This window comes from Ctenopharyngodon idella, chromosome 6 (genome assembly GCF_019924925.1).
Source record: "Ctenopharyngodon idella isolate HZGC_01 chromosome 6, HZGC01, whole genome shotgun sequence".
Classification (NCBI taxonomy): domain Eukaryota; kingdom Metazoa; phylum Chordata; class Actinopteri; order Cypriniformes; family Xenocyprididae; genus Ctenopharyngodon; species Ctenopharyngodon idella.
Window position 1 is genome coordinate 23,933,073 of NC_067225.1, and position 27,947 is coordinate 23,961,019.

General features: G+C 36.0%; 2 protein-coding genes across 5 annotated transcripts; one reads left to right on the forward strand and one right to left on the reverse strand.

Annotated features, from left to right (window-relative positions):
- Positions 1-2,161: 2,161 nt before the first annotated feature.
- On the forward strand, positions 2,162-12,341 carry gpr84 (G protein-coupled receptor 84). Its single transcript, XM_051895884.1, has 2 exons — positions 2,162-2,386; positions 5,445-12,341. Exons 1-2 carry the CDS (start codon positions 2,364-2,366, stop codon positions 6,667-6,669), a joined length of 1,248 nt encoding a protein of 415 aa, XP_051751844.1. The 5' UTR covers positions 2,162-2,363; the 3' UTR covers positions 6,670-12,341.
- stat2 (signal transducer and activator of transcription 2) lies at positions 12,306-26,448 on the reverse strand. Of its 4 annotated transcripts, none has more exons than XM_051895880.1 (24): positions 26,237-26,448; positions 25,107-25,238; positions 24,783-24,930; positions 23,088-23,183; positions 22,891-22,983; positions 22,740-22,818; positions 22,562-22,638; positions 22,085-22,236; positions 21,843-22,001; positions 21,672-21,761; positions 19,594-19,653; positions 19,397-19,417; positions 19,217-19,310; positions 19,026-19,073; positions 17,549-17,632; positions 17,348-17,446; positions 17,097-17,232; positions 16,938-16,990; positions 16,745-16,839; positions 16,509-16,648; positions 16,216-16,404; positions 15,145-15,199; positions 14,245-14,303; positions 12,306-13,075 (listed from the first exon to the last, which is right to left on the reverse strand). In XM_051895880.1, exons 2-24 carry the CDS (start codon positions 25,235-25,237, stop codon positions 12,684-12,686), a joined length of 2,550 nt encoding a protein of 849 aa, XP_051751840.1. In that variant the 5' UTR covers position 25,238; positions 26,237-26,448; the 3' UTR covers positions 12,306-12,683. The 4 variants fall into 4 exon arrangements, with proteins under 4 accessions (XP_051751840.1, XP_051751839.1, XP_051751842.1 ...); XM_051895879.1 differs by having other exon boundaries at positions 25,107-25,263; positions 26,237-26,419; XM_051895882.1 differs by lacking the exon at positions 14,245-14,303 and having other exon boundaries at positions 26,237-26,421.
- Between the last annotated feature and the right edge of the window lie 1,499 nt (positions 26,449-27,947).

Sequence of the window (27,947 nt, forward strand, 5' to 3'; positions counted from 1 at the left end):
CTCAAAAAACGTCACTCACAAATGTGTCCATGTCATGCCAGAATTACCGTAATTACAAGCTGAAACAATTTCTAGCTGTACAATATCCTTGATATTTCTTGACTTTGGTTGTGTCCCAAATGACACACTATACGTTTTGCACAACATTGTACTCTCCTGTCCAGTGTGAGTTTTATAAGTTTATCTTTTCATCCACCATCAGTGTCTGAGCCCTTCTCCTTCTGCTACATAACTAAAGGTGCAACCAGTGTCCAACATTCCAGACTTTTTTTGGTTTTGTTTTGTTAAAAAAGTTAATTATCTGGGTATTTAAAGTGCACTTTTTCTTGTTGGAATTTTAGTGTGAATGCTCTAATCACAATATTTATACAACAAAATGGCATAGAATTGTGCTCAAGTATGCAAACTTGAGTACACTTTTTAATTACATTTTTTTTTTTTACTACAATGGGAATCACTGACTTTGTTAGAAGTTGGAAAAAAAATAAAACATTGGAAATAGAAACTTGCCCTCTCTTCCTCTCTATCCCCTTCATCTATCCAAAACAACTATATTAATCAAGATTAGACATCTACACACACCATCATTCTTAAAGATGTACACATGCCAGCTGTGAGGTCAGGAATCAGAGGTCAAATGTCAGCGGATGAAACTACTGCGTAAATACCTGTAATCATGTCTGTCCGAGTGGAAAGATGGATGAAGATCAGTGGTAACACTTTAGTATAGGGAACATTTAACTACGACTTTTCCCTCAATAAACTCCTAATTTACTGCTTATTAATAGTTAGTAAGGTAGTTGTTTAGTTTAGGTATTGGGTAGGATTAAGAATGTAGAATAAGGTCATGCAGAATAAGGCATTAATATGTGCTTAATAAGTACTAATAAATAGCCAATATTCTAGTAATATGCATGCTAATAAGCAACTAGTTAAAAGACCCTAAAATAAAGTGTTACCAGATCAGTCATTGCATTAATGATGGTCAAGGGGGCCCTGCTTTCTCTAACTCACACTGCTTTGCTAACATGTTAACAATAGCATGGTATAGCACTTGCCGAATGAGTTCAGCAATATAAAGCATTTAACATAGAAATAGAAATTCCAGCCCAGATTCAGTTAAACTTAAGTTCATCTAAATTAAAAGAAATAAGTTCATAAAACTCAAAACAATGAAACAGTTCAGTTTACTTAAAATACATCAGTTCTGTGAACTTGAAAGAAAAAGTGGTTAATAAGGTTAATTTGACTGAACTAATTTGTTTAATTTTGTCATACACAAACCAATTAATTATTTTGAATTATTTTAACTTTTTAAAAATGTTAAGTAAAATGAATTTATTTCATTTAGCGATTTTCACTGTTAGGTTTTACAGGTCTGTCTGTCTTGCTTTATAATCTAACCTTCTGAACCTGGCATTATATATTACAAATATTGTTGGCTATATGACGAATTGCTTTTTTTTTTCTCTGTTGTAAGACACTTTGGATAATAGGATCTGCTAAAAGCATAAATGTAAATGTGTATCTATTTATTTTAGATCAGTTAGGGTGGTTTAGTTGTAAAGCATGCTTATCTTGAGCAAATACAGCTGTGCCATCATTATTTAGAGATTTAATTTCTGCAAAGCTGAAAATGAAATGTATTCTAAGTCCAGTATAGTCTCTCCTGCTGCTGTTCTGCTTCATTTATGGACATATAAGAAACTTTACAAGCAAATAAACTGGCAGTATTGCCACAATTCAGTACGCACCAATTATCAGTCAAACTGCTTGTATAAGTATATTTTGGTGTGTATTGTGTAAACACTTTCTGTCTCATATTGTGCTGGTATCATAAACCTTCATTTAAAAACCAAACTGACAATTATGTTTCAGCGAAGATGGTTGTTGGAATTGTTTGAACAGTTTCAGCCTTTATGACTTATTATTACGTAAAAGATGAACATACAGAACAATCAGTGATTTTAAGGATCACAGAAATTCAAAATTGAATTTGATTAGCCAAGCTGCTTTCCCCGAGTGACAAAAATGGTATCAAGAATCATCAAAGCGGAAAGAACAGCAAGGCTAAACTTTCCTTTTCTTTGTTCCTTTATATCTATTGGCAAAAAAATACCATTACTGTGTAAATTTCTTCCAGGATTGTGAAACAGAGTAGGCTTACAGTGACCTCACATCTGAGTGTGTTAAAACAACAGTACCAGGTAAGCGGCGGTGAAGGCGTGGCTGGAGGGTCTATTTGATAAAACACAGAAAAAAGATACGCAGAGACAAGCTGCTAAATGAAAAAGGGAACAAAGTAGAGATATATAAAATCAGGAAGGAGGTAAAAAAAGAGAACCAGAGAATATAGTAGTAGGATGGACGCCACAGCGGTTGCAAGGTAAGCCACTGACAGCCAAAAATATCCTCTTTTTTTGAACAAATGAATCCTTTTACTGTGCGTTTTATTTAAATGGATGTCTGACAAACTTTCTACATTTAATTTATATATGCTTAACTTATATGTTTGTTTACTAATATATATATATATATATATATATATATATATATATATATATATATATATGTATGTATGTTTAACTTATTTATGTTATATGTTTATCTAGCTATATTACCATTTCAGTCATATCCGACTCTTGGCGATTCTATGGACATCTCTCTCCATACGTGAGAGACTGTCCATGAGTTTTCTTGGCAAAAGACAAAGATAATTCACCTTTAAAAATAAAACCTGTCACCATTTACTCCCTCAAGTTGTTCTAAACCTGTGGAACATAAAAGAGATAGTTTGAGAAATGTGTAGGTGTTTTGTTTGGTTCATCGAAATATCTTAATTTTAATTTTTGGGTGAACTATAATTTCTTATGAATTAAAGGATTAGTTCACTTTCAAATGAAAATTAGCCCAAGCTTTACTCACCCTCAAGCCATCCTAGGTGTATATGACTTTGTTCTTTCTGATGAAAACAGTCTGAGAAATATTAATAAATATCCTGACGCATCCAAGCTTTATAATGGCAATGAATAGGGGTCACTAGTTTGAGCTGAAGAAAATGCTTCCATCCACATCCATCCATCATAAATATGTGCTCCACACGGCTCCAGGGAGTTAATAAAGGTCTTCTGAAGTGAAATGATGCGTTTCTTCGTAGGCTACGTTGAATACGGAAGGCGGTCTGGCGGAAGCTCGATATTTGATTTCATAACTTGTTCAAATATGGATATTTTTTTTACACAAACGCATCGCTTCGCTTCGCTTTTACCGCTGGACCCAGGGTAAAACACGGATACAGGGCTGAGTTTTTTGACTGTCTCCTGACTAACTTGTACTCCTAACAAAATGCTATTGGGATTATTATTTACACCAATTATACTCTATACAAATCACTCTCAAAAGTAGAGCACACAACACACTACACATGCGCAGTTGAACTTCCAGAAATATACTGAAATAAATTAAAGTATGCAATACTTTAAAATAATACAATAAAATACAATAAAATAATATGAACACTCTTAAATGTGGGATTTAACAATAAACAGAGATAGCAAAAGGGAAAAATATGTAAACCAATAAAACAACAAAATGAGCAAAAAATTACTTCAACAAACTGCTTCAGATATTAAATCTAGCACCATCTACGATCTTTTCACCACTCTTTTTAATTATCTTCTTTCCTTGTTACACACAAAGTTACAAAATTATCTCACAAGGCAGAATGATATTAGCTTATACCACTTCCCAAATACACATTTAAAAAAAAGTTTTCCTCTCTAGAAATCTTGACTCAAAAAGACAAACAGAAATTAAAAGAGAGCTAGTTAGTCTATGATGGACTATGCTTCAATCTACTCACAGCAGGTAGCCACAATCTCAAACAAAAAATACATATTAAAATTTATTACATGCAAAATGCGCAGTGGTGGGGCTCCAGTCTTGACTCATAAAGATTTGTCACTTCTCGTCACCTACTGGTGTATGGATCTAACTGGCAGAAAGACTTTTTTTTCCCCCACCACTAATGCACAGCCTGACAGTCAATCAAATTTGACAACAGTAACTAACGTTTTTGTTTTGTTTTTTGATGTGAAGAACAAAAGGCATTCTTTTAAAATCTACACATTTGTTGTCCATATAGGTTAGTAGGCTAACTAAATGAAATCAATTAAAATGTTGAATTGTTGCAGTTTTGAAGTGAGCAGTAAAAGCCAGATTTCAGATGTGCTTTAGGCAACAGGATGTGGTATATAGTGACCTTAAATTGTGGTATCCAGTCACATGGTTCACAAAGAATAATAAAACCATCAGCCCTGAAAGTGAAATGTAGTCAATAAAACACAGGATAAACAATAAAACAGGATGTTTGTGCTTACAAGGGTGCTAAAGAGTTGTGTCACCTATTTGTTTAAAAAACGGTTAGTTCCTGTCCTCGAATCTGACTGGTCAATAGCTGTGTTTTATTCATGATAAAACCAAAGCCCCTGGGAGGTAAGCCTGCAACCTTGAATACTCGCGCGATGTATTTACGCTCACGCGTAACGGGCGTTAGCCAAAAAAGCGTAATGTAATGCTAACGCTCCGGCGGTACGCAGGAAAGGACACCAGAGGCCATTACACGATAGGCTGAGAGGTGCCGCACGTGATTAAGTTAGCCGTTACGCTTTCTCCAGTGGTAGATACAGGCATCTCCCTATAATATACAATCTCTGATAAAACACGGCTATGACCGCTTCACCCAACGGTTCTGTGTATCAATATACAACACTCTTAGCAACGTAAACTGTATGTTCTCAATTGATATTGTTAATTGAAGCTTACTGTATTGTGTAGAAGAGTGTTGTGAGAAAGAGATCGAGTGAGCGAGTTTATTACCTGCATTCAGATTTTGCATTTTCCTTCAGGTCAGTCCTATGTTCATAATAAAAAAATCAGTTTAAATGTCCGATGTATCATCTTGTCCTTTTAACATTTAAGGGGTTTTCACGTGACTAACAAGGTTCAAAACAAATCAGTCTTTTCAATATAAAAGTCTTCGCTACTGACTGACACACTCATAAAGTCAGCCTTTGCCGCCATCTAATGGCGTGAAAATGTAACTTCTGTTGCTGTTCACGGTCAGGGACTATTTTTTCCCGGCGGAAGGAAGGCTTTTAGAAAAAGTTTACTTCATGAAAGTTGCATTGATACATATTTCTGGCTTTAATATTTGTATTGTGTGGTAACCGTTTTATAAAAGCAATAAGGTACTCGAGGCTAGTGCTGTATAGTGAATAAGTCACGGCTGAAGGGGTTGCAGGCACTTCGCGTCGTGCCTAACAACGCCCTTCAGCTGTAACTTATTCACGATACAGCACAGCCTCGAGTACCTTATTGCTTACTTAGACCACGAGGATGTTATATTGATTTTTGATGAGCTTAAAATTTTTGTTTCTTTTTAGGATGTGGAACGAGACGGATCCTCTGAGAAATGATACCTTTTCTTGTGCGTCCCCTTCTGTGGAGGGCTACCGTTATTTTGGCGTCCTCTTGGGATCGGCTGTGACCATAGTAGGAACCATAGGGAATATTCTGACGGTGCTCGCCTTTGCTACTGATGTCAACCTGAGGACGCGTTTCAACGTTCTGATAGTAAATCTTGCCTTCGCTGACCTCCTATACTGCACCATGCTCCAACCTGTCAGTGTTGACTCGTATCTGCACCTGCACTGGAGGGGCGGAGCCACATGGTGCCAGATGTTTGGATTCCTACTGTTCCTGTCCAACAGCGTGTCTATTATTACATTATGCCTCATCGCTATGAGCCGTTACCTGGTTGTTGCGCATCGCACCTCTCGCTGTGCCCGTCTGCTCCTATCCCACCGTGGAGTGGCGGTGCTCCTCATCTCCTCCTGGGTACTAGGTGTGGCCAGTTTCGGCCCACTTTGGCCTGTCTACGTGTTCGCCCCGCAAGTGTGCACCTGCAGTTTTCACCGCACTAAGGGCCGGCCTTACACCACTGTGCTTCTTTTCATGTACTTCTTCCTGGGCTTGGGTTGCGTGGGTCTTTTTTACTTTCTGATTTACCGTAAGGTGAGCGTAGCCGCCAAAGCATTCCTGAAGTACAGGCCCAGTCGTCGCTCATCAAAACGCAAGCAGGCTGAAGCCGAAGGGACGACGGATGACAGCGGGATCAGCGCCACAGCCTCAACAACTCAAAGCTGTGAGATCAGCAGTGATGGGGCGGGAGCAGAGCAGCATAAAAACAGAGCGCAAGAAGGCCACACAACCACACAAGAGTCAAAAAACTCCATTCAAAGTGCCTCCAATGAGGTAAAAACATCTTCTAAACCAGCCCGGGTAGTAATCCAGACCACTCCAGCTGCCAACTCAGGAGAGGACAGTGAATTTAAACGCGTGACTCGGATGTGTTTCACAGTCTTTTTGTGTTTTGTTGGCTGCTTTGCACCATTTCTGCTGCTAAATGTTGCCGATAAGGCAAATCGCGCACCACAGGTCGTTCATATGTTTTGTGCAAACCTCACTTGGTTAAATAGTTGCATTAACCCTTTGTTGTATGCCGCCATGAACCGGCAGTTTAACCAGGCCTACAAAGACCTACTAAGCAAAGCTGTACATCCACTAACCTGGATATGGAGAACCCGCCGTTTCACAATAAAGCGATAATGAAGAAGTCATTTCAATCCGAATATGACCTAAAGCTACTGCTTTTTAAAGGGGTTAGTTCACCCAAAAATAAAATGTATGTCAATAATTACTCACCCTCATGTCGTTCCACACCGTAAGACCCGTAATGTTCAGAACATGAATTAAGATATTTTTGATGAAATCCAAGTTGTTTTTTATCCCCCATAGAAAGCAATGTAATTCCGTCATTCAAGGTCCAGAAAAGACATTGTTAAAATAGTCAATGTGACAACAGTGGTTCAACCTTAATAGTATGAAGCGACGAAAATTTGTTTTGTTTTTGCACACAAAAAGTAAATAACGACTTGCGCGGACAGCCTCGGCCAATGCCGAGCCGGCGTTTGGACGTAAATACGGAAGCGCTGAACTGCGTTCACTGCGTACAAGTCTGACAGAAGAAATTGTTGAATAAAGTCGTTATTTTTGTTTTGTTTTTGTGCACAAAAAGTATTCGCATCGCTTCATAACATTAAGGTTGAACCACTGTTGTCACGTTGACTATTTAACAATGTCTTTACTACTTCTCTGGACCTTGAATGTGGTAATTTCGTTGCTTTCAATCGGAGATTAAAAAAAAACTTTCAGATTTCATCAAAAAATATCTTAATTTGTGTTCCGAAGATGAGCAAAGGTCTTGCAGGTGTGGATTAATGACAGAAATGTCATTTTTGGGTGAACTAACCCTTTAAGTGATTTTGCTCTGTATATGTTCAGTAACTTCACATATTATGTATAATGAAATATGGCACTCGTTGCACATTTATTCTGTGGAGAACATCACAGTTCTCAGGTTTATCTTTGTTCAATTTCAACAGCTGTGATTTTCATGTATTTTTATATTCCATTTTATTTTCCATTCACTTTATATATTGTCAGATAGATTGTACTTTTAAATGTAGCTAGTCTTTGACTATAGGTCATGGTCCGTAAGCATTTCTTTTTCAAGCAGTGGGATTTTCCAGCTCTATCAAAGTTCGGAAAGAAAACGTGTCATGTGGCTTTTCACTGCAAATGCACAAAATTTCTCTTTCATTTCCCCTTTTTTTTTTTTTTTTGATTGCACATAAGCAGAGTAACTATGTGTGACACCACAGGAATGATTCATAATCATGTAAAAAAAAAACGCTTGTAACCACACGCACAAATGAACATGGAAATTTAAAGCGGGGTGATAGAGAAAACAAGAACAGACATGCCTCACTGCTTCATTTATTACCTCATATATGAAACCACAAGAGTTTCTTAAGTCCTGTTTTGTTTCCTGTGGTGTTTACATTTTGATATATACCGTTTAAGCTGGGCCTCTAGCATGTGAAATAAGAAGCTGAATTTATGAATTTATTATTTTAAAGGATTATTTGTGCAGTTCCTCAAAATGTTGGTGGATCTGTAATGTGTGTTGCACATCATATCAGTGTTCTACAATTAAAACATGAAAGATAACTCATGTATTTTTCTGAATCTGTTTCTTTTGAAATAGAGTAACTTAAAATATAAAGTCAGCAAAAATGCTTTATGTGGCAGAGAAAGTATACATACTTGCTCGTGACATGATGGCTAATGGAGATTATTTCTTTTCTCCTCACTTTCCTGTGTGGTTCTGTAAGAGACTAAAAAGAACAAAAGTAAAGCAAATAATGCTTTTCTTCTGGTTCTACAGAGATTATTTTATTTTATTATGTTTTATATTAATATCTCATTTCATCTTCCTTTTTTTTAGTGCTGAACTTGCACACACATACAAAACCGTCAGTTTCACAAGTCCAGACGAGTGTTCCTGACTGCCTAATCTGTAAAAATTCCTAACATTGCAACAAATGAAGAACCATAACACAAATGACGTCAAAGCTGAGGTCAAACTGAATTTAGAAATTTGAGGTCAAAATACTGGGTATCATGCTCATGAATCATCTCAAAATGGCCCACAAGATTTGGTTATTATATTATTTGTGGAATCACTGTTTAAAAAAAGTCATAAATCACCAATTCCAAATCTAGTTTGCAAGTCGATACGAAATGCGTGTGTACAGTGGAACATGTGACAGATCTAATTTTGGCCCTGTGTAAGAAAACAGATACTATCTTGTTCACCAATCTGGTTTTACCAATTTGTTAACACAATATCTCACCACTCTGTTATGGGACTGTAAAAAACAGTCTGCCTGATCAGATACAGTGGTGGTCAGAATTATTGGCACCCTTGGTAAATATGATCAAAGATGACTATAAAAATAAATCTGCATTGTTTATCCTTTTGATCTTTAATTCATAAAATTAGCAAAAATCTAACCTTTTATTGAAGGAAAAGAATTGAAAGTGGGGGGAAAATCACATTATGAAATAAATGTTTTTCTCCAACACACTTTGGCCACAGTTATTGGCACCCCTAGAATTTTTTATGAGTAAAATATCTCTGAAGTATATTCCCATTCATATATAAACATGAGGAAACACAAAGGCCAAGTTCTCTTAATCATTCATCACAATGAGAAAAACCAAAGAATATAGTTCTGATGTGCAGCAAAAGATTGTTGAGCTTCACAAAATAGAAAATGGCTGTAAGAAAATAGTTAAAGCATTGAAAATCCCCATTTCCACTATAAGGGCAATAATTAAGAAGTTCCAATCAACTAAAGATGTTACAAATCTGCCTGGAAGAGGACGTGTGTCTAAATCGTCCTAATGCGTGGTGAGGAGGAAGGTTTGAGTGGCCAAAGACTCTCCAAGGATCACAGCTGGAGAATTGCATAGATTAGTTGAGTTTTGAGTCTCAGAAAGCCTAAAGAAAATTATCAAACAGCACCTACTGTCACAGTTCCCTTGTCTCCCGGACTCCATTTCCCATGATCCTCCTGTCTCCACACCTGCACTCACTTCCCTCGTCATCTCCCCATCAGCACTCATCACCTGCACCTGGACTTCCTCATCAGCACTCCCTATATAATGGACTCACTCCCTTCACTCCCTGTCCGTTCTTAATGTTATGTTATTGTTAGCTTTCCGTGTGTTAGTGTTGTGTTTCTGTTCCTACGGTCATTAAATACCCGTACTTTGTGGATTACCGTGTATTGCCTCATCCCTGCAGCACCACACGTAACACCTACATCCCCACAAGTTGTTTGGGAGGGTTACAAGAAAAACCCTCTGCTCTCATCTAGAAACAATATCCAGAATATTCAGTTGTCAGACAAGACTGGAACTTCAAACAGGACTGGCTTCTATGGTCAGATGAAACTAAAAAAAGAACTTTTTGGCAGCAAACCCACCAGATGGGTTTGGTGCACACATGGATAAAAAGTACCCCATGCCCATGGTTAAATATACTGCTGGATCTTTAATGTTGTGGGCCTTTAATTTTTCTGCTGGAGGTCCTGGACATCTTGTTCAGATACTTGGTATCATGGATTCTATCAAATACCAACAGATAAAAAATCAAAACCTGACCGCTTCTGCTAGAAATCCAATAATGGGCCGTAGTTGGATCTTCCATCAGGACAATGATCCAAAACAAACATCAAAATCAACACAAAAATGTGTCACTAAGCACAAAATTAAGCTTCTGCCATGGCCATCCCAGTCCCCTGACCTGAACCCTAAAGAAAATGAGTGGGGTGAACTGAAGAGAAGAAGCACCAACATGGAGCTGGGAATCTGAAGGATCTGGAAAGATTCTGCATGAAGGAATGGTCTCTGATCTCTTGTCACGTGTTCTCCAAACTCATCAGGCATTATAGGTGAAGACTCAGAGCTGTTATCTTGGCAAAAGGAGGTTGCAAAAAGTATTGAATAAAAGGGTGCCAATAATTGTGGCCAACATGTTTTGGAGAAAAACATTTATTTCATAATGTGATTTTCCCCCCACTTTCAATTCTTTTCCTTCAATGCAAGGTTAGATTTTTGCTAATTTTATGAATTAAAGATCAAAAGGATAAACAATGCAGATTTATTTTTATAGTCATCTTTGATATATTTACCAAAGGTGCCAATAATTCTGACCACCACTGTAAGTGTCATGGTTTACAAACAAACAAACAAACAAACAAACAAATTCCTGACAACCCTATATATCTCATTAGGCGTTTTATTGGAGAACACTGAAATATGTTAACAGTGGTGCAATCATAAAAAGTCTTGATACAAAACAAACTACAGTATGGTTTATTTTCTGGGACAATGACAGTGTATACAACACAAAACATCATTACATGCATTTGAAACAAAGTCTACAAATTCAGGACAGAAGTGCTTATGGGGTAACAATGATTCTGCATGATAAAGCATGATAATTACTATGATTTGGTCATTTCAGTGAAAAAAGAAAGAAATATTAATTATGGACCATTTTTCTCCAAAAGAGTTCAACTGTCCAGTCTTCTTTGATACCTAACAGATTTAGTTGGAGGAACACGTACAGTACCTTCTATTTGTAAACGTCTGTAAAAAAAGAAATAGAAAGAAATCAAGCAATCTGTTCCTACAAATTTCCACTCAATTGCATTTTTTGTCAAAAAACGAAACAAAAACAGTGCTACTCTCCTCTCCATGTAATCATACAATCAGTCTAAGATGAATTTTGTTCAAATAAATTACAAAGAAATTAAAACAAATATAAAGTTTTTTTTTTTTCCAGCAAGATAAAGGAATCTGCATTCAACTGGGCAAACAGAACATTTTAACTTAATTCAACTTTCAAAGTAATAGAAAATCTAAGTGTCTATATTACTGTTTCCATTTTTACAGAAGTTAATTGCAGTATCTGATTAATCAAAACTTTGTAACTGACAACTCCATCCAGTACTGGAAACAAGAAAATTAAGTATTGTCTTGAAGTTTGGTAATTTAATAAAAGCTATCAAATCTCTTTTTAAATGATTAGAGCTATTAAAAAAAAAAAATTAAAAAAAAATCACTTGACTCAAAAGCAAGGAATTAAAGTACTTTTCTAGTCTCAATAGTGGTTATACAAAATGGAAAATTACCATAAAAAGACAAAAAAAAAAGTGTCTCAAATCCTAGGGTAATCCTGTTCATCAAAACAATGATTAGACATTCATTATTTTACATAAAATGATAAATTTTAAGGTGGAATTTAGTGCAATGCCAGCTATTCATTGGCAAATATTCCCTATAGATGCAACAAGAATAACCTTGTTTTACTAAGACTACAATCATAGTATTGTCGTTGATGCCTTTAAATGTAATTGATAACATTTAATCCAAGCACTGTATCTCTTTTTAAGGTGCTCTTTTAAAATGCAAAGACATTTTTCATGTGTTTTGCAGTTTTTAAAACTTTCACTGCTTACTTAGAGAGTTTATTCTAGTGATAAATACACACACAGAGAAATCAGACCACAGATATGGCTTTTCTGTTCACGAGATGCTTTTCAAAACATTAGCTCAAAGCTACTGCCTGATTCACATTACTAAAGGTGTTTGACACATTAATAAAGTTGATCACTTTCACTATCAAATTACCTCTCTCCAGTAAGTCCCAGTTAATTAAAAGAATACAAACTGTCCTTTCAACCTGCATAAAAGTTTACTTGGATCATAAATCCATTTACTTGGATCATAAAAGCATGATCAATACTCATATAGTAGAAATATGTATATTTACTTTTTTTTTTATTTTTTTTTTTACATAAAAATTAAACTATCTGAATTATTATCAATAAACAATTTTTATAAGGGCAAATATTTAGTAGCAGCTTACGAATGGTAGGGTCAGATCACATGACCTCATTCCAAAGTTTTTTTTTTTTTTTTTTTGGACTTGGATGGGCATCTAAGCCTAGTCAAAGGCTTTACTACAGATATACACACTAAATGGGTGAAGTAATAATGAAATCAGTAAAGAAAATGAAGTAATGAGCTGTAATAAGCATTTTGCATATCTGCTTAATACTTACAACATAAATCAGAACTACAGAAAACATTATACGGGTTGACAAATCTACGTTTTAGCTAACCGCAGGGGTCATGGATCAAATTCAGGGGGTCAGCGGCATGTTAGAATAGTCCAAGCCAAAACCATTGAAGTTGTCCTCGGTTGTAGAAATGTCTAAGCCATTTAGGATGTTTTGAGAGTTTAGAAACTCTTGCAATATGAGACGAACATCAGTGTCTGCAGAAATTTCTTCTTTAAAGATATCCACGTCATTCTCTAGAATGGTTTGTGGGAGGCATGATGGAGGAATGTGGGGATCAGGTTGAGGAAATAAATCTGGAGCAGTGTTCTCGCCATCATTTTCCAAAACGTTGTTCAGCCAAAATGGATCAACGGTAGGGCAGCTGAGCATTGGAGACACTTCAGACCCTTGAAGCAAGACGTCATCATCGTCATCATCATCATCATCACCCGCCTCAGAAAAAGAACGAGGATCTTTCAAAGATGGAGATGAGAAAGCAAGAGAGATATGTTATAAACCCAATAATTGCATTACAATAATAACAACTTTTCTGATGCAATTTAACTTCACTCTTTAAAATAAAGGTTATTAAAAGAATTTTTTTTTTTTTAGTGTGAAGAACATTTTAATAATCTGATAAACCCTCTTCCACCATAAAGAACCTTTTGTGTAATGGAAAGGTTCCATGGGTGTTAAAGGTTCTTCATAGAATTATACATGCTGATTAAAAAAAAAAAAAAAGTGTTTTTTCAACAGCATTAGGGATGCACAATATGTCAGTACCATATCGGTTTCAGACGATATTAGAGATTTGTGATTCATCAATGGGTGCATATTTTATTGCTCATTTCCCCAATTTGTACATTTAGATAAAAAATAAAATAAAAATAAAACTTTTCGATCTTGGTTCATCCCTACATGTGACATGCAACATGCAAAAAAAAAAAAAAAAAATCTTTAAAAATGATAATAATTTAATAACACTGTTAAAATATAATCTTTAGCAAATCTCAAATTGAATATAATTTCTCATACTATTTATTAATATTTAAAACTAACTTTTCTAACTAAGTTTTTGTGTGTTATTTATTTAGACCAGTGGCTCTCGAACTTTTTTGGTCACGCCCCCTTTAAAAACCACACCCCCTTTGAGAACCACTGATTTAGACAAAAGAGTTAAATAGCCAATATTAAAATACTTATCAGTTATCAGCAATAACGTGAAAAAAAACAGCTTATCGGTATCAGTGCATCCCTACATTTTGCATGTGCATGTGGCATGCAACCTCAAGCTTCCATACACATTTTTAATCAGTCAATCAGAAATCATTCATTACTGTAATGGTTAGATTTGTGTTATTGAAACAGAAACACCACAGTCACAGCCCACCACACACACACACAGAAGGTCCCTTTGTGCACTATGAATCAAATGCATTTGGGTAGGGAAGAGTAGAAAAGAAAGAATCTAAACAAGTTTAGATTTGATTAAGCCTCTGAATGAAAGAGACGCATCTGGAAAGGCTTTTCATTTTCATTCACTATTTAAAGCCTTTTTCCATCAAGACACATCTGACAGTTCAGTGATTGAGAGGCCAGTTGAGCTGGTTAGATTCGGAGGGGCCGTGGAGGCAGGACTCACCTCTGTCCTGTGTGCACAGGTCAGACAATGGCCCCTCTTCGACACTTGTACATCCGTTCCTACAGCAACCAAGCACAGAGCACTCCAGTAAACCAGCAGAACAGCCATTTCAGTGTCTACTCATACCTGAGTCTTACAGCATAACCCTTCACTTTTAAACTTCATAACATCATATGTATGATAAACTTTTCCCCAAATCACATTGTTGTAACTTTATGAATTCTGTTATTCCACAATGCGAGCCTCACGTCATCACATAGTGACATCTAGTGATAACCTGTATTATCTCTACACAGGCAGCGATAAAAAGTATGGCAAAGTACATCTTGTTCTTAAGGCCCAGATATACTTCATTTTCCATGTTCCACTCCTTCTCGTGGATGGTGCTGATGACACAAATTGTCACACACACTGTCTGCAAGCCGGAGTGGAATGCGGACAAGGGAAATATTAACTAATCTAGTACCACCTCAAGACTCTGAATGTTAAAATCATGTGCCTGCATGTGTGCGGGACCAATTATTATTTGGTTGTTGTTGTTTTACTGTATTTAACTTGTTTTACACATTGAAATGTACTTAGCTACAATGGCCATTTGGTTGAAATGATGAGGGAAAAAATCTTATCAGTACATATTACTGCAACTCTAAAAAAAAAAAAAAAAAAAAAAAAAAAACTGATTTACCCACCCACATTACATCACTCAACTCACAATATAAACTTACACCTCATCATTACATCATACAATATGACTAATGCACTAAACACCAGCACTACAGACAGCGCATGTGCACCGTCACAAATGTTAGCTATAGCACACAACCCCACACACTTTTGAAATAATTTGCATGCACACAACACACAAACTTAAACCAGTAAACAAACAGAACACAGACTTACTCTTTAGAGACAAACACCAGTTTGGTTTTGATGTACTTCAGGTAAGGATTCTCCTCTGAAACAAAACATCAAGAAAATGATTTTGTGTTGAAATTCAGCATAAGCAAAAGTTTAGTACATTCTACATTAGTTAAAGTGTGAATGGGAAATGTATAATATATATTCCTTTTGGAAAAAGAAATCTAACATCATATTTTGTATGGTTGTATGGATGTATACAGCTGTTTTTAGCAGTAAAATAATGAGCATAAGCCTTTCCCAGTTCAAATCTATGTTGACATGCATTGCAGTGGGCATTTTTTGTGACCCTTATACTGAAAGTTGTAAATGGACAACTGAAGCATTCATATGTCAACACCTTTAAGGACTGCAAACTAAGGCCCCGTTTCCACCTGGTATTAAGATGCGTTTCTGGTCGATTGGATCACAAGCAGACAACACTAAATATAGGTGTAAATGGGGTGTAAGACGTTTTGAGCTTGTCAACTTTCGACCCCTTCCAGAGGTAGTCGAAAGAGCATTCGGCCAGATTGCTTTCATAGTGAAAACTGTCACGTGGACGAATAGTCACTAAAGACAACCTGCTCTCCGACTACTGACCTAACGCGTAAACATTAAGGAAAGCGCGCTAGCCAGACAGGATTTAAACTTTGTCGGATGAAGACGAAAAATGTACCAAGCACAACGTTCTCTCACCATTCCTGATTTTTAACACACACTCACCGCGTTCGGCGTGATCTTGCGGCTATCAGAGCAGAAACGAAAGCTGATGCTCTCCGTATGTTTTTCTGTCATCTCTGGGCACATTCATATGTAAACTGCACGAGGTTATTTTGTCCATACATTTACCCGCCCATATACCCTCCCCTCGAAGAAATCAGGACAGAAGTGGTTGAAAGGTGTAAACGGGTATGCGTCTCCCTCGTACACTTGTGATCCGATCGACCAAAACGCATCTTAATACAAGGTGTAAACAGGGCCTAAATGCCCATAAAAATACAATGTATACCTCCCTTAATTAGTCTTGGGTAATTACAATAAAATACACCACATTCTCAATAAACAATTCACCTCCAGTCTTTTCACTGTAGTATTTGCCAAAGGCCTGGTCTTTAGGAATGTTTGGGTAAAGGTAACACAGTGGGTTAACTGGAATGTTTTCTGCTACCATGATCCGAAAGTTGCAGATGATCTCAGGTAAAGCAATCTGCTTCAGGTCAGTACTGGTAAATGGCTTCACTGTTTGCACACTTGGAATGCCTAACAAAAAAGAAGGTGTATCCAGTCTGTCATTCATTGGACTCTGTGTTTTCAGAGATTGAACGAAGTCTTAGAGAAGTATATATTTTTATGACCAGTTTTACCATCGTTAGAGTACTGCACCCAGCTGAATGTGATTCCACCATCTTTAATACTTTCGCTAAAACGCAGCAGGAAAGTACCGTTCTGCTTCTTCTTCAATAAAAATCTCTCCTTCCCCTTGCTGACAAAACCCATTATAGAGCTACAAAGACAAACATACTTGTGTTAAAATAAAAACACACTTCAGCTATGCTTTTCACTATCTATCTATCTATCTATCTATCTATAGCATTCATACCCATCACTCCACAGGTCTGACAGGTAGCTTTTAACCAGGGTTAGAATTCCATCCAGCCACACCCACAGGGTGAAGTTTGTATCAGGGAGGTTCTCCTAAAGCACACACAGACAACCACAAATAAACAAAACACTCATACAACAATATCAGGCATTTCACAAAGAGCTAAATAACTGTATTCATCTGTTCTTACCTTACTGAACTTGGCCCAGGGTATCTTACACTGGTCATAGCTCTGTTGTTTACCTGATAGGAAATTACATCATTAACAAACACCAGATTACTTTATGAACTCTATATTACTTTATTTAATGTTATCTATTAATGAACGAAAGATGTAACGTGTGCATACCAAAGAGCTTGATGGCGAGGGTTTCCAACTGGTCACTGTCTAGACCACGTTTCCCAGAGGAGAGAAACTGCCAATTTAGCATTTCCCCAAACTGTGCCCAGGAGGCCGGAAGAGGGCTTTCAAAAAACTTCACATTCTAGATGCACACAAAAAAGTGAATTGTAGTGATACAAATAAAAAAAAATAAAAAAACAGATTCTATTATGATGATTCAGGCTAATTATTAGCCAAGAGTAACTCCTGCTCCCGACCTTGGGATCTGAACAAAGCATGTTGAACCATAGAACAGCCGCCCAGGCACTCTGCTGCTGACTGGAGTTCGAAATCACCACAACAGGAAGAGAAGAGGTCTGAAAGGAAAAAGGAAGTGTGGTTATGAAAATTACAGAGCCAAATCTTTGGAATGTTCAAACTTCACTGAGAATGCTTTGAATGAGGAAAAAACATCTCACCTCTAAAAAGACAGACAGGCCTTGATATTCAAACTGCGTCTGAAAGTTTATTTTGTGTAGTTCTTCAGTCACACTCAATGAGAGCTGCATGAAACACACAAAAAGATTTATACACATACATATAAACAGAACTCTACTTATTGGTTTGTCTCTCAATTTTAATTGTTTTAATTAACTACTAGTAAATAATAAGAAGAAAATAATCTATTTTGTGGAATTTAAGAGTTCAGATGCAAAAGCAGCTAAATGCCACCTCTGTCAAAAATGAGATAATGACATTGAGCGAATGCTCTCCGCATAGGATATGTTCGTCAAATACTTTCACTTCAAATCCACTTAATCCCAACCCATTCAGAAATATCGATTCGTTAGCAGAAACTGCTAAACGCCACTTCCCTTGTCAGCCTCTAAGTCCACAGAAGAACCAATCGGAAGACGCAAATCGAATCATATGATTTCAAGATGAATGACGATGTGCATGTAAGCCAGCTTTTAATTGCCAAGCTGCAAGTAATTATCATGTTTTGTCCATCGTTACAGTGGCAATGACAGGATTTCGTGAGTAGCGAGTAAACACAACAGTGTTTCTTTTGCTGCGGCTGTAAAACTGACAGAAAGGGACGTTTTACTATGCCTTGTCCAAAGAGGTGAACTTAGAGGCTTTTGCTAAAAAAAGACAAAACATGGATTTAGCTGGTTTTGCAGCAAAAGACAGTCAAATTTGTTAAATACCAATTAATTGACTAAAGTGACATTTTTGAAAATAAGGCATTTCAATAACTGACATTGCCATTAAAGTGAAATTACTGAACCTAAACATAGGAGCCTGGTAAAAAATGCTCATTTAAAAGAAAACATATCAGATGGACTTTGAGGTATTTGCATCTGAAGTCTTCAATTATTATCTTCAGCTCTATAATCCAATTTGTTTTATTAGGAGTAACTCTAAACATGTAAAAGGATGTTTACACACCTGGCTCATTTCAACTGTTTGTTTCAGAACCTGGCACATTTTCTCCCTTAGTTGAATTCATTAGGCATATATGAAAATAGTTTGCTTGCCTTGAGAAAGTAATCTGACTCAATGGACCAACAAACCGAGTTAGATCAGTTAGAGCGGGAATCAAGGCTCACATTGGTTTATGTGTGTTTAATTTAGTGGATATCCCGGAAAAAAAACAGGTGCACTCTGATCAGTGAGAGAACAGTTTTATGCACATTTCACATAAACATATTTTGGGTATGCTTTGAAATGCACCTTGTGAAAGCAAACCAAACCTAGGAGAAATGCAACATTGTAACAATTAAGGTCCCTGTTTTGGAACAAAGCAAAATATCTACTTAATCTGTATTGAGTCTTTGCTGACTCTTGTGTGCTCTAGTCTTGTTTCTTTTACTATCTGCTGGTTTTATGCTTGATATGTGCAGCAATGTAGTTACAAGTGAATATTATTAATGACATCCTTAGAAAACTCACATCGTTGATTCCTTTTCCTCCACCACCAACTTTCTGGTCCTTCAACGTCTGTGAAAAAAAAAAATCACATACACAATGATTTAACTTTTTATTACCTTTTTATGTTTATATTTAAAATATGGTTATTTATACTGTCTACCCAGGTATAAATATCTCAGATGATGTTGTGCCGTCACATAATATTAACTCACCAAATGTCTGAAATCAGCGACCATGCCCCCGTTCGTACTCTCAGCCATGTTAAGGGCTTTACTCGAAGTACCTAGCACATTAAACCTCCGAAACCTATGATAAACACATAGTCATGAGTTCCTGGTGGGTGGGGTGATAAGGGAAGTGTGTGTTCAGAATGTGTGTATGGAAAAACTCACCCTTTCACTTGTGAAGCAGCGCTGAAACAAAAGATGGAGGGAGAGAAGACAGTAAGAATTCAGAGACCTAACCACTAACAGACTAATTTAAAACCATATCAAACCACACAAACCTAACTCATTCTCATATATGACTCAGATTCTACAGTCTCACAAATCATACCTAATGAAGAAAGTAGGAGAGACAGTGATCTTACTTGTCAACAGAAACAGACACCTTCAGAACATGGTTGAGTTCAGGAACTTTATACAGGAACCTGTAGAGAGGAGAGTGATTGTCCTTTCAGGTCTGAGGGCAAACATTTATCTGCATTTCTATCTCAACAACCTGAACTAAGCATTTTTAATAAAATATACGATAAAATGGGTGAACACTTTCTAAAAGTAACTATTAATTCCCCCCTTTTTTAAAATCAATTAATTTTGTTTATCGCAAAATTAAAATGTATTCAGGGCACAAAGTTCTGCTTGTGGTTCTGTGTGATCATTTGAAAAATAAAATTCTTAACTGAAAGATTTCCTTTGTGTTTGAGTCATTACATTCACCCCAGGCACATGTATGCAAATGGAACAAATATTTGGTTACATAAACAGGTCTGTGCATGCATAATAAAGATATAACTATTCAAAAGCAGTACTGACATTTGCATAAAAGTAGGTCACTTTGACAAATATTTAGTTCCTCACAAGGTACTTAGTTCCTCAGAAGTGATAGTGGTCATGTATAGGACAATATACAAAAAATAATGTACATATTCTCAACTCCATAATGTTTGAAAGGATTTACCCGTGTCACAAGCAATATATAAAAACAAAGCATCTATATTGATCATTTTAGTTTTAAATAGAAGAGGTCGACCGATTGTTCGGTTTTGCCGATTAACCGGCACCGATACCAGATTGCTGGAATAAAATGCATACCGATAGTTTTTCTGGGTTGGAGTAGCTGAGAAGGGTCCGCTGTCATTATACAGTATGAGAGCGGCCTCTAGAGGCGAAATAAAAACTATCACTGACGCCACGTGGAGTTTGTTTTGACACATGAGGCTGTGCGCTGCACGGACCGGGACACTTCAGATGCAAATGTAAAACATAGACAACGAAACGGTATTTGTACAGTACACTACACTACATGTTTTCATATCATTATTAAGTAATTAATTTGTTGACTAGATGCTGCATTAGTAGAGAAAGAACAGCAGTATGTTTGCCGTCAAGGCTGAGAGGATGCTAAAATTAAAAACAGTGTGACAAAAAATACATGCAAGTCCAACCCAAATGTTTAATGTCACAGTTGTTACCATCTGTTTACATTAGTTTATATCCAGCTGGTCATTTTTATGCATTCGTTTGCAAGAAAAGTTGCACATTTAACGTTAGCGACGTGAGAAAACAAATTGATATATTCATGCAGACAACAGAAATGGAACAGGTCACACTTTAGATTATGGTCCAATTCCCACTATTAATTTTTTACTACGACTTTTGCCTCACACTCCTAATTACTGCATATTAATAGTTAGTAAGTTAGTTGTTAAGTTTAGTTACTGGGTAGGATTTAGAATACGGTCATGCAGTACGAAGTACTAATAAACAGTCAATATCCTAATAATATGCATGCTAATAAGCAACTAGTTAATTGTGAGAATTGGACCCTAAACTAAAGTGTTACCACAAAACAGAAATGCATCTGATTTCAGTTCTTTTTTTAATGTCACTGTAATATATATTTTGTTATTTTGATTAGATAATCATCAAGTGTTAAGAGTATACATACAAAATACATATGTATCTATTTTCAATGCTATGGCCTTTGTGTAGATGTTTTTGGATTGATATGAAATAGTAACATTATTCACAATAAAAGTCCATTTGTAACATTAAATCTAAGGTTAATAAATGCTGTAGAAGTATAGATCATTGTTAGATAATTAATTTCAACATTTACTAATACATTTTTAAATTTTAAAGTTGTATCTGTTAACATTAGTTAATGCACAATGAATTAACATGATCAAGGTATAATTAATATATTAATATTTTATATTAATATTTATTATAAAGTTCAGCACTAGTTTACTTGGAGTATTTTGTTTGTTTTCATTCAGTATCCGTTTTAAAAACTATCGGTTGATTAATTGGTTATTGGCCAGTGCAGTCCAACCTAGTTATCGTTATCGGTAAAATCCACAATCGGTCGACCTCTAGAAGCAATACTGGTTTTCACATTTTAACAAGTGGTGTGTAATGTGGCATATAAATGTCAGAGCCTGACCTGACTTTGACTGAGAACTGGACATTTGTGCGTAGCACCAGGGGACCTCGTCCTTGGGGCATGGATGGCTGAGTCTCTACAACAAATGAGCTAAAAACACACCAACAAATAATAAAGCATACATGCATGAAGAAAAATTAATGGATATGCTGCGTATGTGTTTGAGTGTACCTCTTTATCAGGTTGGTCAGCAGGGTGTCCACTCTTTTATTTAAATGGGGCTTTCGTTCTGGGATGGGGTCATTTTCGTAGGACATCTTCCCTACGAGCTCATCAAGCTTCTGTAAGAACTTCTGCAGCTGGAACATGCACTCTATAATCTGAGTGAACCTGTCAAAGGACATAAACAGCTTAAAAACAGATCCAAATGGTGTTCGTAAAGACCAACGCGCAAGAAATTCTTGTGTGGTTACCATTTCTCTAATTGTTCCAGACTTGTATCATCAGGAGCACCAATGCAGGACTTCTGTTGTCTCCGCTTCCAGTCCACCAGTTCCTCATCTATAAGCACCGAGCTCAGACAATCAGTAGCATCCAACATAGTCGAGATATCAGACAGGAAGTCCTGAGACAATTTTAAAAAAAATAAATAAATAAAAAAAAAACAGCGGAGTCAAGAAACATAATTTTGTTATTTTTTTTAAATATCACTATTTAGGTCTCATTTTATCTCAGTTTCAGTTTTAGTTTTTTATTTGATTCCAGTAAGTAACTTTAGTGCTTTAACTTAACCTTATTTCAGTTTGTTTCCATTCATTTTCATCTAATATTTACATTTTATTTTATTTTAGATTTAATTCAATTAAGTTTTAGTTATTTTTAGGTTTAGTTAACAATAATAACAAAGAATAAAATAGAATAGAACAGTTGTGCACAGAACAATTGCCTACCTTTCTGCACTTATCAAGTGCATTGAGCATCTTCTGAAGCCCTTGTCTTTGCATGTTTTTCTCTTCTTCTGTACAAGCTAAACACACATTTACACACACACACACACACACACACATATTAACCACCGCAGATAATGAAATCAAGGACAATATGTTTAAATAAAGTGTAGAGACTCACAGTCCATTTTGTGTGTCTGAAATTTAAAATCAAACTCATCCTGCTGCTCCTCCAAACACCTTATGTTGTGCTCCATCACCTGCCAAAAGAAAAAATGAATCATGCTCTTGAACAAACACACACATACAAGCGGATACACACAAACACACACCTCTACTTTTATCTTGAGATCTTTTAATTTCTTTTCCATTTGTCTCTGGCTCTCCATCTCCACTGCAGTCGATTGAACCTGCAACGTCTGCACCTGAAATGATGAGAGAGAGAGAATATCAGAATATGATGATGGTGATGTTGAAAATAAGAGTGATGATGATGATGATGATGATAATAACACATTAAGGTACTGACTTGCTGTGCAAGCTCTGCATCATTCAAGATCTCTTTCTCCTTCACCAGGAACCAGTTGATAATAGCGGCAAGAGTATAGGGTTCCTCCTGGTACTTCTGCAAACAAGAAAATGTGACCAATAATCCCATAGCTGTCACTGATTAACCCAGCAGTTTTCTAAATAAGCTCATAACTACAACAATAATTATAACCATTAAGTTATATAAATAAAAAAGAGCAATTTAATTTTCCAGTTGATGAACAATAAAAACATGTACATTTAAAGGCACAGTATGTAAATTTTGCCACTAGAGGTCACTTACTCAAAACAATAACAAAGCTGTGGCTTGATGGTACCATGATTGAGCGTGGGATCATGGGAGTTGTCATCTTCACCTCCTCAGGTGATGGAAAGCAATCCGACGGGACTCAGGCAGAAATCATGTTCATGGATCAGCTAATGTACTCAAGTTTTACTAACGTTACTGTGGTATGGAGCAGTGTGGGGCCGAGAGCCTGGGACACTTTACGTTGCCATTTTTATTATGCTTATATGCCACAGTTGGCCCCTCGTTTCATTTTGTTGTTTATGTTTATTTTACGATTAAAGTTACATTTAACGTCTGCCTTCTTCTACCCTAAACTTTGTTACAGTTACGTTTGATCACTTAAATTCACATTATTTTATTTAATTCTAATTAAATAGCCACAAGTGCTGCAAATAAAGATCTTTCTGATTATGCTACCCTAGTGAAGAATATATATACTAAAATGTATTTGAAATACACTTTTTTCATGCTAAGTATACTACAAATACATTTACATATCATGTACTTAATAAAAATACCTTGCAATTTAACTGGTATAACTTATAACTAAACTGGTATACTTAAAGTCTGCTAAATTGGAACAACTAATTCTGTACTTAATGCACTTTAATTGTGCGGAAGTAGTGCTGAGGTCCAACTAAAGATATACTTAAATGTATTTGATTGTGCTAAATTCGAACTATTGCAAGTATACTTTAGGTACACTTTAAATATCTTATTCAAAGATTATACAATCCTTATCAATAGTAATAAACACACATTTTAGGCTTAATATTAAGAAATGTGCATCATGCACAAGTAGTACTCGAAAAAAAGTTTAATTGTAATTTTTATACTATTAAGTCTCAAGCGATATATCAGTAAATATGTTAATAGATTTAAACTATACTTTGTATGAAATAAATATATTTTAAATATATTACTTTTTTACTAGGGTATGTTAGCTACTTGACAAAATAGTGTTGTCTCTGAGTCATGGTAAAATCACATTACTCATCAAGAAAACGAGATTCAAACAATAGGACTAACCCAAAAAAGGTATCCAAACAGTTGTTCCCTGTCTAATAAAACACATAATATATTAAAGCATCTTTGGTGTTTCTAGAAATCGAAGGTAACGCGGATATGAAGTCATTGACAGGCGACGCAATGACATAGGACGTTACACTGGTTAAATTTCTCTTGATTTAAACATTACTAGAAATATTTGGGATATTGTAAGTACACAAGTCAACAAAAAATATAACATTGTTCTAGTGGTTTTTGGATATTTTAATACAAAAATCATACATATTGTGCCTTTAAAGCGTGTGCTGCAATTTCAAAGACCTCAGAGATCCAAGAGGGCATCAGGAATGATACTGTTGGCAGCAGAAGTACACTTACCTGAAAGTTTTGTTTGTAGCGTCTGAAATTTCGCTGCAGTAGGAAACTATCTTTCTCTTGCGCAAAACGACTGAACTGGTTGTCCAGATTCTCCAAAAGAACCTGAAACAGGAACGCAGCTTGGGAAGAGTCCCGAGAAGCACGCTCCCTGCAACACACACAGACAAACACTTTACTTGTAATAACAAGTTGACATTCCTTGGTGCAGTTATTTGCATTTCTTCGTGATTCATCCATGGTTATTAACACATTTTGGAATAGAGAGCAATAAAAAAAAAACAATCTGCAGGTTTTACTTGTTGCTCACACAGGTACAGCACTCACCAGTCCTGGCCCTCAATCCAGTGCGCCAAGTAATGTCTGACTTCCATTGGAAATTCATCTCCATTGTACAGATCAGAAGCCCTCTGTGAATACACTGTATCCAGCTGCTGCAATCGCTCCCACTGAGTCATTCTACAAAATAAAACACATTTCATGTCTGCTGATAGGTTAAATGATGCTTTGTTAGAACTGGGACTGACCTGCTCTGCTTTGCAAGTCAGATGCTTGCGCTTAAGCACCATTACAGTGGTTATTTATTTCCAAATATAGGTGAGAAAATTCCAAATTCTGAGTTTGGAAGTTGGAATACAGAATAACAGTGTATGGCATCAATGTAAAATATTGTGTGAATTATCAAAATGCATTTTTTTTTAATCTAAAGTCAAATGAGTTTTCTGATTTGCTGTGAATCAGAATTTTTAGGTAATTTCATTAGCACTTCAGGTCCACTGTAATACTAACCATTTTTATGGTGTTTATTTTGGCCAGTAAGAATTGTTCTAGAGAAAACACTAGAGATTCTTCGAAAAGTCTTTTGTTTTGATGGAAATATAACATAAGTTTGAGTAAACAATTAGCCTAATAACTTTTTCAACATTGATAATAATAAGAAATGCCTCTTGAGCACAGAATCAGCATGTTAGAATGATTTCTGAAGGATCATGTGACACTCGAAGACTGGAATAATGATGCTAAAAAATTTAGCTTTGCCATCACAGGAATAAATTTGCACTATTTGGACTATTTGACATTAAATTAGTAGACAAATTAAATTAAACTAACTAGTGAGAGAGTAAAAAGTGTTTTTAAGATAGCTTTAATTTTCACAGGGCCAAAAGTGTCCAAAACTGAAAAACATCCTTGCATGCACTCTGCACTAATAAAGTTTTCCACACCCGCACACCCTTCCTCAATCAACAGCGGAAAATTTGAGTCAAGATTGCGTTTCTAATCATGTGAGGACAAAGCGTGACACCTCGATCACAATAACGATAAGGACTATTGTATACAGTAATAGTAAACTAGGCCTAGACATTTGACAGTATAGCGATATTCATGTTGCGAAGTAATGAGCAGCACATGGTAAATAACAATCATATTAGCATGTAAGTGAATTATCAATAACTTACCTGAACCAATCGTCTACACTTCTGAAGAAATTATCCTCAAATATTAGAAATATTAGCGCCTTTTGCAGGCATACAGGAAAGACAAGTATACCGCACTAAACTGAACATCAGCTGGCGAGTAAATAAACACACTTCCAGTGCTTCTCAGGAAACAGGCGGCTCTTCAATAAACCTCCCTCTGCTCGCTTCTAACGCGACACAATTTTGCCCACTCACTGAATAATGAAGTCCCACCCATTTAGTTGCGTAGTGAAACCCTCATTGGCGCGGACATGCACATTGACCGCCACCATTGGTTGAAGCACCTGTCATTTAAATTCTTCACAACGGAGGGGTGTTGATAGAACAGCAGTAGAAACGAAACTCACGAGCTCTCTTCTCTCATTCCAAGAAATGACGAAATGAAAGTTATGTTATGAACGACGTACCTACTACCGCGGAAATTTAAAAAGCCATACACTCTCTTTACGAACGCGTTTTGAGATTAACAGGGGAGAGATGGAATACGTTTATTCTATATTTATTCATTTTACACTATGCATATAAAAAACACGATTATACATTTATGTAAAAAACAAGGAATTTATCCACTGAAATAGGCTACAGGTAGACACGTTTCTAACTATTACTTGTACTGTTGACCTATAGGCTACATCAGGGGTGTCAAACTCATTTTAGGGTGAGGGCCAGATTGGACAAAAAAATTGACCATGTGCGGGCCGAATTACCTTTTTTTTTAAAAAACCTTAGTGTGCAGATAGTTGCATTAATATTAAACATATAAACAATAAATTAATTTGCAAGAAAACTAGTATACTGCTCTTTAAAACTGCATTTGTTTCTACAGCGAAAATACTACTTGATTTTTAAAATAATGCTTTATTTAATATTTTTTTATTAGTGATGCACCTATTTTGATTTTTCATGGCTAAGTTTTTTAGAAACAAATTGGCCGATTCTGATACTGGTTGCAGACTTAATTTTAATTTAATTTAATTTAAATTATTGTATAATATCAAGATTAAACGCAAAAACAGCATGGTCTGACTTTAGTTTTGTGAAATTATGCGATATAAGACATTTGCACAAAACAAAACCAGCAGACGGACTGAATGAAAATGCAAATTCACTCTCTGACAGTAGGTGGCGCTTATGGAACAGCAGCGATATAGCGTTTCCATGGTTACCGCTATACACAAAGCTGCATTTATAAATAGGCTATTACTTTATACGGAGTTAAGAGAAAAAGCCATCAAGACTTTTCTAAAGACAGTCCCCTTCAGAGATACATTCATATCAACCCTAATTTAATATTTATATTATTCTTCCTATATTTTCTCTGCTGGCGCGTCTGTTCTCCTCTTTGTGTTCGTATTCAGCGTGTATCCGTGTTAACGTCCTGTTCACAGACTTCATAAATATTTCCACAAATTAAATTTTGGGAAATTATTACAAAGCAGTTTGTTTGCAAGCCCGGAATAAAGATTGACCAAAATAAAACTAAAAAACGTTTGGATTTATGGCCACTATTTTTTTTATTATAGTTAAAATCATCCCGCGGGCCGTATTGACACCCCTGGGCTAATCAATTATGCAACATATGACAGTTACAAATTAAAGTAGCCTATGACTTCATGCTCTGTTTATTCTTATCTTGTATTCTATTGCCTAGTGTTCTGCTCTTCCCATTAATGTTATTGATTTAAATAAC

Coding starts and splice junctions, on each gene's coding strand:
- gpr84 (XM_051895884.1), top strand. CDS start 2,364: ATGGACGCCACAGCGGTTGCAAG. Junction 2,387..5,444: donor GACGCCACAGCGGTTGCAAG/GTAAGCCACTGA, acceptor GTTTCTTTTTAG/GATGTGGAACGAGACGGATC.
- stat2 (XM_051895879.1), bottom strand. CDS start 25,261: ATGAAATGTGTTTTATTTTGTAGAATGACTCAGTGGGAGCGATTGCAG. Junction 22,984..23,087: donor ATGCAGAGCTTGCACAGCAA/GTCAGTACCTTA, acceptor TCATCATTTCAG/GTGCAGACGTTGCAGGTTCA. Junction 15,200..16,215: donor CTACAGTGAAAAGACTGGAG/GTGAATTGTTTA, acceptor GTTTTGTTTCAG/AGGAGAATCCTTACCTGAAG.